Genomic DNA, 14088 nt, shown 5'->3' with positions numbered 1-14088 from the left:
AAGTGTTAGTGTATCGTTTTATAAGATTTAAATAAGAAAGACATTAGCACCTAAATAAGAAAATGTCGAAAACCGCATGTAAATTGATTCACTACGACCGATGATATGGCCTGTCAATCATCCCAGTTTGCACCTGACTGGTAAAGCCAATCAGAGTGTAGCGGATATGTGTGTAGTGTAGTGCACATGAAATCGTGACGTCACAAGGTGAACACATTCAACATGGATGCCTACAGCGATAGTGGAAGCGATGGGACAGAAGACTCACAATCAGATTGCGACCTTCATATGGGATACTCTTCTTCTGATTTTGAAGTGGAGCATTCTGAAGGTATTCGACCTTATCGTTTTGAGCCAGAGCTAGGAAGTGACGACGATGAAGAAAGCGGCAATCCGCCATCGGCAATCGAGGACCGCTTGGGCTCAACCGAATGGTACGTAGACCTATATTAAGGCCCAATATAAGAATACCTTGATACTTACGGCCTTTTAATGGCCAAAGTATTTTTATTGAGCCTTAAAATTTTCGTTAAACGGAACCGTCAACTTTGCCTTCATGTATATTATAACATAACTTAACCAGGCAACATAAAACTATATCGCTGGACGAGTAATCTCGTCACTACGAACTTGGTCGGCTTGCCCATAAAGGATATGCGATGTTGTTAACCTAACATCTATACTGAGTATATATTTTTCCATCTATAAATTATCAGTTATTATTATATTAATTATTCTGTCAATAAGAATATATATAGGCCTGATCTCAATCTCTACAAAATATGTTATTGTGTACCAATGGTAATGTTGTTTGGTGAGTTTTGTAGGGAAAATATCCAGAGCATCTTGACAGAGGAAGTTGTATCTGCTCAAAAATAAATATTAAAATCCATCTACACCATTTGAAAACTACTAAATTCTGCTTGGAGCAAATAAGTTAACTAGGAAGTAAACACAGATTAGACTTCAGAGCAGCATGGAGAAGCTGCAAAACCACTTGGGACAAACACAGATTATGTTTTAGTGTTTTTTTGTTATATTTAATCCTTCACAAGGACAAATCAACTTTATTTCATATAAATATTCCTGTTGACAAAATATCCTTTGACTGATGTGATGAACACATGAAATAACACCTAGAATATCTAATAAAAAAAATAAGGGCAATCCAAAAAATCAGTATTTCTGGGAATTTATTTGGTTTTAGAGTAGAACTACTCTGTAACAAATATAACTTTCAATACCAAACAACTTTCAATAACAAATGCAATTTCCAATAACAATCTCTAACAATGCTTATGCGTTAAACATAATTCAGAATGACTATTTTACAGGTGCAAATGTGAAAACTGTCGAGAGATGCCAACAGTCCCTGAAAGTATTTGTTGCACTGAAATTGCACAGATCCAACACATCAAGAATGAGTTTCCACACCTGAACTGCATCACACAGCACCCTGGATTTCCTTCTGTTTGCCTAGATGTGTATGTGTTGCGTACAGCATATCAAGCCTTTAGACAGTACCATAATGGCAACATACCCGATGGTCCAGCGTAAGTAATAGCTATCCATTGAATGTTACATGTATATGATGTGAAATATCATACAGAGATTTGTGATTATCTGACAATTTGTTTGTTTTTCCCCTTATAAAACCTCATCTATTATTGGACTTTTGCAGTAAGAATACCAAACAAGTTCAAGTGCTGAGACTGAAAGACACCTGTGAATTATAATTTATTATAATTTATAATACCAAAATGAAAACATGACAATGCATCTGTATTTCTTGTTTATCTTTTTTCAGGCGAAACCGCTACACTGCCTACCGACAGTTTGTCCGATGGTGCTGGGGTTTTCTGGGGCGAAATGTACGAGTCCCACTTCCAGCATGTGCTGTAAATCTCATACGACAGACATTCCCGCCTGGTGATGGTGAAGAATTGAGGGGTTTCAATTATGGAGACTGAATGAAAAGTATGGTTTTGTGAATGACTAGTTTCAAGCGAAACGGGATTGGACTGATGACACAGCTTCTAGTTTTGAAGGCCGTTCAAAGGTGCTGCATAGTGCTGGAGGTGCATCCATCAGGACATCTTGTGTTTTAGTCATTCTGGTGTTTGTTGCCTTGTTGACTGTTATTTGTAGCAGCTCTTGAACGTAATCTGTCATTAAAAAAAGAAGACATTTCAATGGATTGTTGCCTTTAATTTATGTGTAGTGCCGGTCACTGCCGGTGTCATGCATAATATGTAGCCCCCGACCAAAATGTAATCGGATACTTTTTATTCCTACATAAAACATACCCCCATTGCTTAAAAGGTAACCCCCTACCCAAAATCTTCAATTTTATTTTTTTTCCCAAACTGAATAGTGAAGTTATGAAAAATGACCCAGGGGTTCCCACGATTTAGTATACTTACCGAAAGTTGGCTCCATTTTCACTTCACGGACTGTGTATTCTCCTTTCTTGTGTTTGGGATACACAATGTTGTAACAAGTGTTACCATCTTTGGTGACTGCTGGGTCCCTGCCTCCATTTTCATTGTAATGAAGGGCACCGAGTAGAAGTCTGCAATATAAACAAGAAAATAATCAGTACAGTAGTTAACAGAAGTTCAATTTGAAGTTTGAAAACTAGAAAACATATGTTAGACATAAATGCGTTTGCTCTGGCAAGGTTTTTGATGATTATTCTATAAATAGCATGTCAGAGGTTTACTGATATGTTACACATATCTAGTTCGATTAAAACCATGAAGGAATATTTTTGCTTCTAATGTGACATTTACACTCATTAGGATAATATTCAATGCACAAGATTGGTAAATAATAGTGATACAAATAAGTATCAATTTTAAACCTTACCTGCATACCATCCCATAATAGGAGAAGCCATGCATTTTTGGTGCGAAGTGGTTGATGACAGAGTGATATCCTTCCAACTCTGATGTCTGTTGGTTGGTCGAAAGCATCGGAATATCCATCTTCATCTGTCGGTTGTCCAGGATAGGCAGCAATTTCTCCAAGCTCTTTGTGCCTGAAAGTAATGTATCATCATAAAACTCAGAAAGCATTGAGATTCATAAAGAACTTAATTGACAAATATGATTTTATTTCTTTTGTTTTTATTCAAATAAATTTCTTTTTGTAATTATTTATTTTTTCAACTTTATTTGTTTTTTAAATTGGCCCAGATGTTAGCTCCCGTGGAAATTCATGGGAAGAGGATACTGAAGTGCTCAGAGAAAACCAATGTGGTCAGGCACTTCCTGTTTAAAATACATGATAAAGTCTGAAAAGATTCAATTTTTTTAAGCAACAGATTATTCTAGTGTTGTAGCAGTGCACATACCTGGCTTCAGCCATCGTTTTCTTCGTTCCAGTCCAGTGAGGTCAGGATGCAGGCACTTGGGAAACTTCTTACCATGGCCCTCATGGATGTTTTGTATATGGTTTCCAAGTGACTGCCATTTTTCCATCATCAAATCTTTATCTGCATCTGGTGTGGATGCTGCCACCCAGTATAGATGGTTGGTAATACTTCTGATCCAGGTGCTCAGCTCTCCACAATCTTTCTCCTTTGACAAGGCCAACACTTTCTTCTTAAGTCCTAGAAATAAAAAGCGTCAATTTGTTTTCCAAGCTTTCAAAAATGTCAGTTTTCTTTGTCGAGCAAAGAATATGTATAAATGACCAATGTCTTGTATCGAAACTGCTGATAGCAATTCACTACGTCCAAGTTGTAATTATTATAGTTCCCTCAAGCACATGTATACTTGAGTAGTAACATTGGAGCAATATTTAAATTATTTTACACTCTATGACAATTACCTTTAGCTACATGCCACACATCTACACAGTGTTTGGTGTCGGTCATGTTCTCTCTCACCCACTTTCTAATTTGAACATGGCGGTCAGTGACAATGGTGTGGATGTCGATGTCATGATCTTGTAGGAAAGCAATGCTGCGTGACAGTCCCTCTTTTTCCATATGACAGCTACTCTTCACTTCATTACTCTAAAATGGAGACAGCTTAATATTACAACTATTTATAAGTCTTGTGATCATGATCAACACAGGTGAAGTCCATGTAACTTAAGTTCTAAAACAACCACATTTCATTTGAATATCTGCGGGTATCTGAGATAGCGAAGAAAAAGAACAAAGTTGTGTACTTGTAAAATAAATCACAAAGAAAACCTAATATTTTACCATAAATAGGCTAAATAAGAGTATACATATAAGAGTATACAATCACCTTTAGGCAAAAGTATTCTCATTTTTTAACCATTATGTGTAAAGTTTGATTGAGACAAAACTAAATATCTGGGGAAAGGAGGCAGTGTTTGGAATATGGACACAAGCATATATGGTAAACCAAGGTTTCTCTCCCCACCCACTCACCTTTATAACTGTTTATAATATTACATTTAATTACCTGCACTAACTGCACATCAATGACCTGTCCTTGGTCCAAGTCCATGACTGAGTAGCTGCCAAACTTTGCTGAGTGGCCCGGTGTGTCACAACGACCATCTCCACCAATACATATGGGACGGTTGTTTCTTTGTATTTCTTCAAGATACATCCTCTGTCGCTCCTTCCACAAATCCACAATTGCAGGCTGCAAGTAGTTCCTCTGGTGCTTTATGAAAGTTTCCTTGGAAATGGCTGGACAATTCATAAAGTCAAATATCCTAAGGGTCTTGGCTGGAAGGGAACCAGAGAAAAGAATCCCACATGAAAGCTTCAGGTTCCCCAGAGGAATACTCCCTACCAGTGGCTGGCTATTCCACAACCTACTGTGTCCACAAACACCACAGTCCTGTTCGACTTTTATAAGAGTCCCAACATTGTTTATTATGTTCCCCAGGGAGGGTGATGAGCACTGTGGACAAACCTGGAACAAGCTCATCAAACTCTGTTCACTGACAAGGTATAGTCTGTCTTCTTTCCGAGTCCTGAAAAGTGAAACGAAGATTATTATAGATGGCTCATCACATATCAATCTCAATTCAAACTATAATAGCTGACAAATAGCTTATTTCATCTGAAATCTAGGATATGACTTCTTTGTAGTTTCCCAAATACAATTGTACAATTTATAACTACACCGGTATATTTCAAGTATTTAATAATGGACAAATATTTCAATATTTTTTTTAAAGTTATAAAACATTTTGCTGCAATCAACTCTTTACATATCAGGAAAGACCTCTCACATTTTTTTTCCAATTATGAATACCTAAAATGTTGAACTAGAATCAACATCAGATTGATGGAATATTTCCAAGATGTCAAGAAACAAATTCCGCATAGCGAGAAAAAAAAGATGAACAAAGTGACAAACATGATCGATTGTAAGTACATAATCATAATTGTACAGTAACCAACATTTTCATTACCTGTCATCATCATTCAAGCATTCTGAGCCAACATCCGACTCACACTCTGAAGGCTGGTAGTCCGAGTCATCTGCTTCATTTCCATGGGCTGACGATATCCATGATTGGTCCAGCTCATCTGATGTCACAGAGGTGTTGAGTTTGTCTTTGGCTGGCTTCAGGATGTTGCACTGTACCTCAACATTTTTCATCTTTGGTTTATTGGTAGTTTGACATCCTGTTACAAAATAATGACATCAATTAATATAATTATGTATGCAAAATTTATAAGCTAAATACAAATTCACATTTTTTTGAAATATTATTAAATACAAATTCTTAATCTGACAGAGTTTAAAAACAAAATAGGATCTGGATACAAATGCACCAATGGTCAAACATGTATTGAACACCGATTCAGAATTGGCAAAATAAAGCTCAGAAAGCAGTATTACAATCGGCCTCTTCTATTTGTTTGAAGGGTTGCTACATCAGTATCTCAATTGCAAAAAAAATTATGTGACTGTTTTCTTTTTCAATAAAGTTGTATGTATTGTGCATTGTCTTACCCTTTTCTTTAGTTAATGGCGTAACTTGTACTCGTACAGTTCTTGCACAGGGCTTTTTGAAAGCCAGTTGTGTCCCGCATGTCCTAGTAGTACTGATGCTAATACAGCTGCCATTCTGTACTGTTGGTGTCTGAATGAAATATACAACATGTTGAAGTTATTGTTTTCTACAGTAACATGTATGTATTTTGGGCATGATATTGATTAGAATTGGGTACCACAAAAAAAATAATATACCGGTACCACATTATACCATAGTATTTGGTGCAATATCACGCAGGTTTTTTTTTTTAATTATGAAGTTTAATAATCTAATATCAACTGTGTACCATATTTCACAATTTCATTTCTTCATAGGGGGAGGGGGGGGGGGGGGGGAATAAAATTGACTCTTTATTCATACCTCCAAAACTGTAGGGGTAGTGTCATCTTGGTCGGTGTCCATGGGTTCCTCGCCACTGATGTCTTTTGTCTGGCCATCAATCAATATCTCATTGATGATCTGTAAGAAAAATGAAAATATGAACCATTCAATACTTGTCAGGGCAGATTGACTGAATGACATATTTATGTGCAATTGGTTTAAATACATACATAATATAGTAGTCAACGTAGAATTGAAATGTAAAACCTAAGCTTATCTCGAGTTATTTGTCAATCCAAGCAACCTCTCCCCCCCCCCCCAAAAAAAAAAATAAATAAAAAAAAATACATAAAATATATAAGTACATTTCAATTTTGTAGATGACACTAATATTTAATATATAATTTGTTCAAATTACCTAGGCATATAGAAAATGTTATGTAGATTTAAAAATCAGATCTTCAAAACATTGAATAAAACTATGCCTACATTAGGTCAATCCGTCCCAATACGTACCCTTCTGTTTTGACGTTTCATGAAGGCGGATCTGGGCTTTTTTGGTTTTGGTGTTGACGCAAACAGTGGGGACGCAAGTTGGGATACATCATCCATGGGCTCAGCTTGAACTGCCGTCTGTATGGTGGGGATAGCGTCGGCATTGAGAACCTTCTTCTTGGGGGGAGTTTGACCCATGGATCGAAGAATGGCGTATTTCATAGGATATGACCCATCTTCGAAGTGTTTTTCACACAGAGCCGAGTACGTTGTTGGACCGTCCCACTTGTCTCTTTTCTTTTGTACAAAATTTGTCCACATCTTACACAGATCGGCATTAGTAGGGAATAAATGAAGGGCAAACCCATCGCCGTACTTTGTTGAACACCCGTATGCCACACACCTCTTACCTACACTTCGTTTCCTATTTTCGCTCATTGCGAAACCTCGTAAAGTCTCAACGTTGTCCTCGATTATCTGTTGTCCCCAATTAAACAAATTATACACCAGATCCACTGTCAAACACGAAATAAAATCATTCGGTCGCTTCAGTTGTATGTAAATAAATATGGCTGACTCGCGTACCCGCGGTATATGTGTTCACCTTGTGACGTCACAGATCTGTGTGTACTCAAAACGGGGTCAATGCCCAATCCGTACAGGTGTGTTTTTCAAACAACGTTAAATATCTCGATGAGTATTTATTTTTCAGAGTTCGTTCTTGCTGTAGCTATCTTATAATTTTAAAAGGATTTTAAATATATTAAAAAACAATAGCAGTGCACTATCTCTTTGAGATACAGAGATACATACAAAGATTGATATGAGTATTTTTGATATTTTTATTACCATCTTCCATACAACAACTTTTTTGTCCGTTATAAATGGCCGTCGAAATTCAGCGTCCATCGGCCTAGGGGATTATCGAGACACCTAAATTTACACTACCACTCTCGTTTTAGATTGATGATTTTGTATCTGTTTTATGTTCTATGTATGTGATGTAACTTATGTAATATTTGTGTCTTAATAAAAGGGCAAGTTGCCTCGAAATTTTGACAATTCACTTGTCCGTACTGTCGTTATTACTTCATTGATCATATATATATATATATTCCAGTAATATGCAACCAACGAACATTTGTTTGTTAAGATCAAGTACCAAGTTTTGGACCATACTGTCGATATTACTAAATAGATTATATACATGTATGTATAAACAACGAAGTAAGAACAACAGAACGGACAAGAAACATATTACTTACTAGATTCTAGATTATATATAAATTCAGAATGGATCAAGAACCAGTGAACATGTGAAAATGGACTGCAGACGATGCAAGGGACATAACTTGTGCAGTCTTGCGGAAAGAGAAACTCAACTGAAACTAAATCTGGTGCAGGGAGAATGGAAAACTCTACCAAATGACATCAATGTTTATTTTAACCCAAATTCAATACCTTCTTGTCCTAAGTAGACATTGTTGCTCACAAAAACGTGTACACAAATAATTATTCCGTTAACCGAATAAAAAAGGTTATTTGTATACAATTATCAGCGATTACACGAAGGGATGCCAACTGTCTTTGTTGTATATAGTGGTACTAGATGTCTTAGCGGTATATAGTGGTACTAGTTGTCTTAACAATATATAGGGGTACTAGTTGTCTTAGCGGTACATAGGGGTACTAGTTGTCTTAGCCGTATATAGTGGTACTAGTTGTCTTAGCGGTACATAGTGGTACTAGTTGTCTTAACAGTATATACGGGTACTAGTTGTCTTAGCGGTATATAGTGGTACTAGGTGTCTTAGCGGTATATAGTGGTACTAGTTGTCTTAACGGTATATAGGGGTACTCTTAACGGTATATAGTGGTACTAGTTGTCTTAACAGTATATAGTGGTACTAGTTGTCATAACAGTATATAGGAGTACTAGTTGTCTTAACAGTATATAGGGGTACTAGTGATACAAGCTGTCTGTAGTTATGTTTAATGATACCAGTTGTCTGTAGTTATGTTTTATGATACCATTTGTCTGCAGTTACGTTTCATGATACCAGTTGTCTGTAGTTATGTTTATGTCTGCAGTTATGTTTCATGATACCAGTTGTCTGTAGTTATGTTTTATGATACCAGTTGTCTGTAGTTATGTTTTATGATACCAGTTGTCTGTAGTTATGTTTATGTCTGCAGTTATGTTTTATGATACCAGTTGTCTGTAGTTATGTTTATGTGTGCAGTTATGTTTTATGATACCAGTTGTCTGTAGTTATGTTTAATGATACCAGTTGTCTGTAGTTATGTTTATATCTGCAGTTATGTTTTATGATACCAGTTGTCTGTAGTTATGTTTTATTATACCTGTTGTCTGTAGTTATATCTAGCGATACCAGTTGTCTGTAGTTATGTTTATATCTGCAGTTATGTTTTATGATACCAGTTGTCTGTAGTTATGTTTATATCTGCAGTTATGTTTTATGATACCAGTTGTCTGAAGTTATGTTTAATGATACCAGTTGTCTCTAGTTAAATCCAGCGATGCAAGTTGTCTGTAGTTATATCTAGTGATACCAGTTGTCTGTAAAATATGTCTGGCGAAACCAGTTGTCTGTAGTTATGTTTTATTATACCTGTTGTCTGTAGTTATATTTAATGATACCAGTTGTCTGTAGTTATGTTCTATGATACCAGTTGTCTGTAGTTATGTTTAATGATACCGGTTGTCTGTAGTTATGTTTTATGATACCAGTTGTCTGTAGTTATGTTTTATGATACCAGTTGTCTGTAGTTATATCTAGTGATACCAGTTGTCTGTAGTTATATCTAGTGATACCAGTTGTCTGTAGTTATGTTTAATGATACCAGTTGTCTGTAGTTATGTTTAATGATACCAGTTGTCTGTAAAATATATCTGGCGAAACCAGTTGTCTGTAGTTACATCTGGTGACACCACAAGTTCAGTAGACAGTTAAACTACAATCAATTGTGTGAAATGGCAAGAATAAACTCGTTGTATGGTATTTACGTATTTTGTTAATGTTCTTTGTACAGTTCAAGGATAGTATTTCCCCGTAATACTACCGTATACGCATTTCATCATCATTATTGTTTAAATAATGTAAAGCTCGCACAAGCAAGCACGTGTTCTTGTAGATTAATAAGCACGCGCAAGTTATACCCACTAAAACACGCATATGACATGAATTATCTGTAAAAATACGAAATATTAAAAAGGGAAACGGGAATATAATTTTACCATTTTTTATTGAAGGTGAGAAAAAAATTATCTAATGTGTGATAGGTGATCTCCTTCAGTGTTATAGGTATTATAGGTACAGGTCTATCCTATACCGATCAATATATGTAATACCTAACCACCATTCTTATCGCCTTTATAGCCTGTCTAATACTTCCACTACGGGTGTAAACAAACAATTGTCCTCGATCGCTTTTTCTGAAAGGGAGAAACCCGCCATGTTGTTTACTGTCACCAAGGCACCTCATTTGCATATCAATGCCACCCATGCGTATGGAGTGCCTTCCAAAGCAATGTAGTGTGCCAACGTGACGGCGAAAGGAGTGAAAGTTTAGCGACTTGTCAAAATTCTTTTTCAAATGTCGGTTTTAAATTCATGTGCGGATTTGTAGCATTCAACTAATGGATATAATATAAAGTCGGACAGCGAAACGCTGAAAATGCCTCTGAAACAGGTGAGTTAACTATCGAAACGAAACTTGTTGATATCTTCACTGTGTTCACGCACGGATGATTTTGACAGTTTCTGTGTGGCTTTACGCGTAGAGGATTGATCTAGTTTGATAGACTGCGTGTCGCTTTGATAGAACCTTTAAATGGCTAGGCCTGTAGATTATGTTCCGTCTATACGTTTGTGGACATTTCATTTTCAATGTCTCCTCCGCTGCAACATTCAGGGATGCTGGCACGTATGATTCCTGTTATATTTTGCCGCCCCTTTCATCGCAAGCTTAAACATCATATACAAAATTAACTGACGGTAAATAAGAGGGTATTTAAGTTTGCAGTCTTAAATAAATAAAAAGAATATAAGTCATCCAGGTATATGACGGATCAAGAGTGATTGCAAATCATAGAGAAAAAATTGAACTTTTCAAAAGTTACCTTTCAAAGACTCTAAGTGACAATGGTTCATAGAATTACTTCGGGTAGTTTGTTTCCAGATGTTAGTGTGAAAATTATGCAATTAACAAAAACTGATGAAATTTTTATGGAAATAGTGACATGACATTAAATATATTTATTTCATTCTATATCTAATGTCGCTATTTCTATTAAAATTTTATCAGTTTTTGTTAATTGCATAATTGTAATTGAAAATCGAAAATGAAAATTGTGAAGTTGTGAACAGTACACATTGGAACTGGAATTCTCCCCAATAACTTTTCTTTTTATTCAGCACAATGAACCAGATACGAATATATTTGGTACCTACACATACATACAAATAAATATATTGGATAACACACAAACACAGCTGTATAATAAATGTATAATTCACATGAAAGGATAGATACAACGCTAAAGTTATATACCAAAATTTCATTTGAAAATGAGACATTACTTACTTAAATCAACCAAGATTTACTTGAAAGATGTTGTCAAAAAAGAAGAATGACACTTACCCTTTTGGAACTCATGGTCTTGTTCTTATATTTTCTCAGTAGCCTACGTGTAAATCTTTATTTTGTTCATTATTTGCCCTCAAGCATTGAATATAGGTTTGAATTGAGACTGTTTTAACAAAAACGATGATTTATACGTAATCATGGACTTGTCTAAAGCTGTTACCCGATCAGTTATAAAAACATGGGATAAAACTGATACTGCATTTTTTAACAGAATTTTGTTTATAATGATCTGGACTTTTATTCAGTTGGGTAGTTCAACTATTAAATTTGACACTAATTAATAATTGAACAATGTTACCTATTATCAGAAGCATGATTTTTTAACGAGAATTTCATAAATAATTGAGTGTTAAAGCAAATTAAGGACGTTTAGTATTCTTTGTATTATCTTTCGAACAATTCATTGATTATGTAGTTTGATCTTCAGATATCCCTCAACTTCAAATTCTCATAGTTTCACTCTCAATATAATGAATGGAGTCCAACTTTGAAAAATGTTTGTGCGGTGAGTGATACCTGTCTGGAGTCCGTAATCCAATCCTCTCTCTCCATGATCTCTGTGATACCATATAAAAGGAGTCTCACAGCTGCATTGAGCCTAAAGCTCCTACCTTTTTTAACGGTAATATTGTAATGACAAGTAATGGTCAGTCTTTATGAAGTCAGTTAAATGGTCAGAGCTTATCATTACAAGTACTATATATTTCCTATTGAGTGTTCAGGTGAAACCCTTGGATTCTGAAGATGCAGTATGATATGATAAGTCCTTTGTTAGTACAGATTGATCTAACTATGTCTGCCTATAGGTTTCAGATTGATTTAGGTTGAGCAGGAAGAGAGGAAATTAGCATCGATTTTCTTATTTACTTTTGTATATTTATCGAAGTAATATGGATTTTACTGCGAGTCAACAAATTATACTGTTCTACACAGCTTTTTAACACACTAAATGCTCGAGTTATATAACTGAAAGAGGCTTTTGACATTTTGTACCAGATCAATATGTAAACAGCATCAGAGCTGTTATATTAACTTCATTGTCCACGAACAGGACACAGCACTGTATTCAAAAATAACAAATTATTGCTATCCCAGTGCATTTCATACAAGTTCTCAGGGCTGCACAGATCTCTAAGATTGAAAATTTGTTCAATATACCCTTGAGGAATTTTAAAAAGGTGCTAGCATGCAATATGAAAATATGAAAGGACTGTTTCTGGTTCAATGAAATACAACACAAGTTCAATAGTATCCCAGGGGTTGGATTTTAAATGCTTTCTGTTCCTGTACAGTTACACAATGAACTATTACTTAAGATCAAAACCTTTTAGCATCAAAGTGATAACCAAGAAATGCCTAATTTCAGGTGTTATGAATGAAGGATAATTTTTTACCTTTGCTCAAATACACTTCTAGTATTTTGGGATCAGGCTGCGATTACTGTATTTATCATAAAAAACACCCACACTTGAAAAATATCTGCAGAAGGGAGCGTTTATCAGGATAAAACACAAATTTGGCGGAAAAGATTCCGAGAGATTCCGATAGTACATTTCTATTGAGTTTTCCGTGTTTGTATAAAGATTCAAATGTCAGAAAACCTCGTCAGAGATCATAAGTTTGAATGAAGTGTTGGATATTTCTGTATGAAGATTGCTATATTTTGTTGGTTCAGAGTTTAAAATTACTTCAATGAGGATTTATTTTTTGTTGTCACAGCTAGGATGTTAGGTCCCTGCAAAAGCTAAGGTCATATGAGAACGGGCTTGATAGAGAGGGATGCTATTTACAATAGGTACAATAAAAACTATAGGGGATATTGGTCTTATTGTATACAGAATGTTTTAAGGAATTTGGAAATTAAATGTATATTATGGGAAACATTTGATAATGAAGGAAAGATCTATTAGTATATAAACATAACAAGAAAAAATTCTATTGTATTTAGCATTTTCAAAATGTGGACAACAGAGTTAGGGATGTCTGTATGTCTGTTTTGTAGCATCGTTTCGTTGCTGACTGTCATGTTTCGAATAAATGTTATATCTTGACAACCCCTCAATGAATTTGGTTCATATTTACACAATGGTTTCGTTTTTGTTTGCATAGGAGCAGGAACATAAAAAAAGGTCTTTGAAAATATCATTACTCTGTGGCGTTTTAAAAAGATCAAGTCAGGATGAAAGACTAAGTATTTATTATGTTGAAGGTTTTTAATATGTTAAACTAACAGAGTCAACAATTATTAAATTTATGCCTTTTTTTTCCACAGATGCATCAAAATGGGATAACGATTGCGAAGCAGAATGATTTTGAAAATCAATTTCGGCCTCCAATCATATCCCACCTCCCACCTCTTAGTGCTAGAGAGGTAAGTACTATTTGTATATATCACAGATGTCATTTAGTCAAAACTTATTTAAGAACTACCTTTAAAACTGTTTTAACTATATGTTTTTATGATAATCAAACCTGGTTACTGACGTTACCCTGGTACATTTTTGGGGTCATATTAAAGAAATATATAATATATATAGAAAAAACTTGATTTGACGAGATGCGAGTAAATTATAAATAAAAATGATTTTTGACATATATATA

The 14088-nt window shown here is 35.2% G+C and overlaps 2 protein-coding genes across 2 annotated transcripts; one reads left to right on the top strand and one right to left on the bottom strand.

Annotated features, from left to right (window-relative positions):
- The first annotated feature begins 55 nt into the window (after nt 1-55).
- LOC132563538 (uncharacterized) lies at nt 56-2193 on the top strand. The gene is made up of 3 exons (XM_060228280.1): nt 56-434; nt 1335-1553; nt 1808-2193. Exons 1-3 carry the CDS (start codon nt 223-225, stop codon nt 1968-1970), a joined length of 594 nt encoding a protein of 197 aa, XP_060084263.1. The 5' UTR covers nt 56-222; the 3' UTR covers nt 1971-2193.
- LOC132563537 (uncharacterized) lies at nt 1093-7452 on the bottom strand. The gene is made up of 10 exons (XM_060228279.1): nt 6838-7452; nt 6361-6459; nt 5958-6087; nt 5410-5626; nt 4443-4965; nt 3835-4021; nt 3356-3613; nt 2869-3040; nt 2424-2572; nt 1093-2165 (listed from the first exon to the last, which is right to left on the bottom strand). The coding sequence occupies exons 1-10, from the start codon at nt 7252-7254 to the stop codon at nt 2002-2004; spliced, it is 2316 nt and encodes a 771-aa protein (XP_060084262.1). The 5' UTR covers nt 7255-7452; the 3' UTR covers nt 1093-2001.
- Nucleotides 7453-14088: the final 6636 nt, after the last annotated feature.

Source organism: Ylistrum balloti, unplaced genomic scaffold (genome assembly GCF_031769215.1).
Source record: "Ylistrum balloti isolate Yb309-2 unplaced genomic scaffold, AGI_CSIRO_Ybal_v1 Utg371758, whole genome shotgun sequence".
Taxonomy (NCBI): Eukaryota; Metazoa; Mollusca; class Bivalvia; order Pectinida; family Pectinidae; genus Ylistrum; species Ylistrum balloti.
This window is presented reverse-complemented; position numbering and strand designations above follow the sequence as displayed.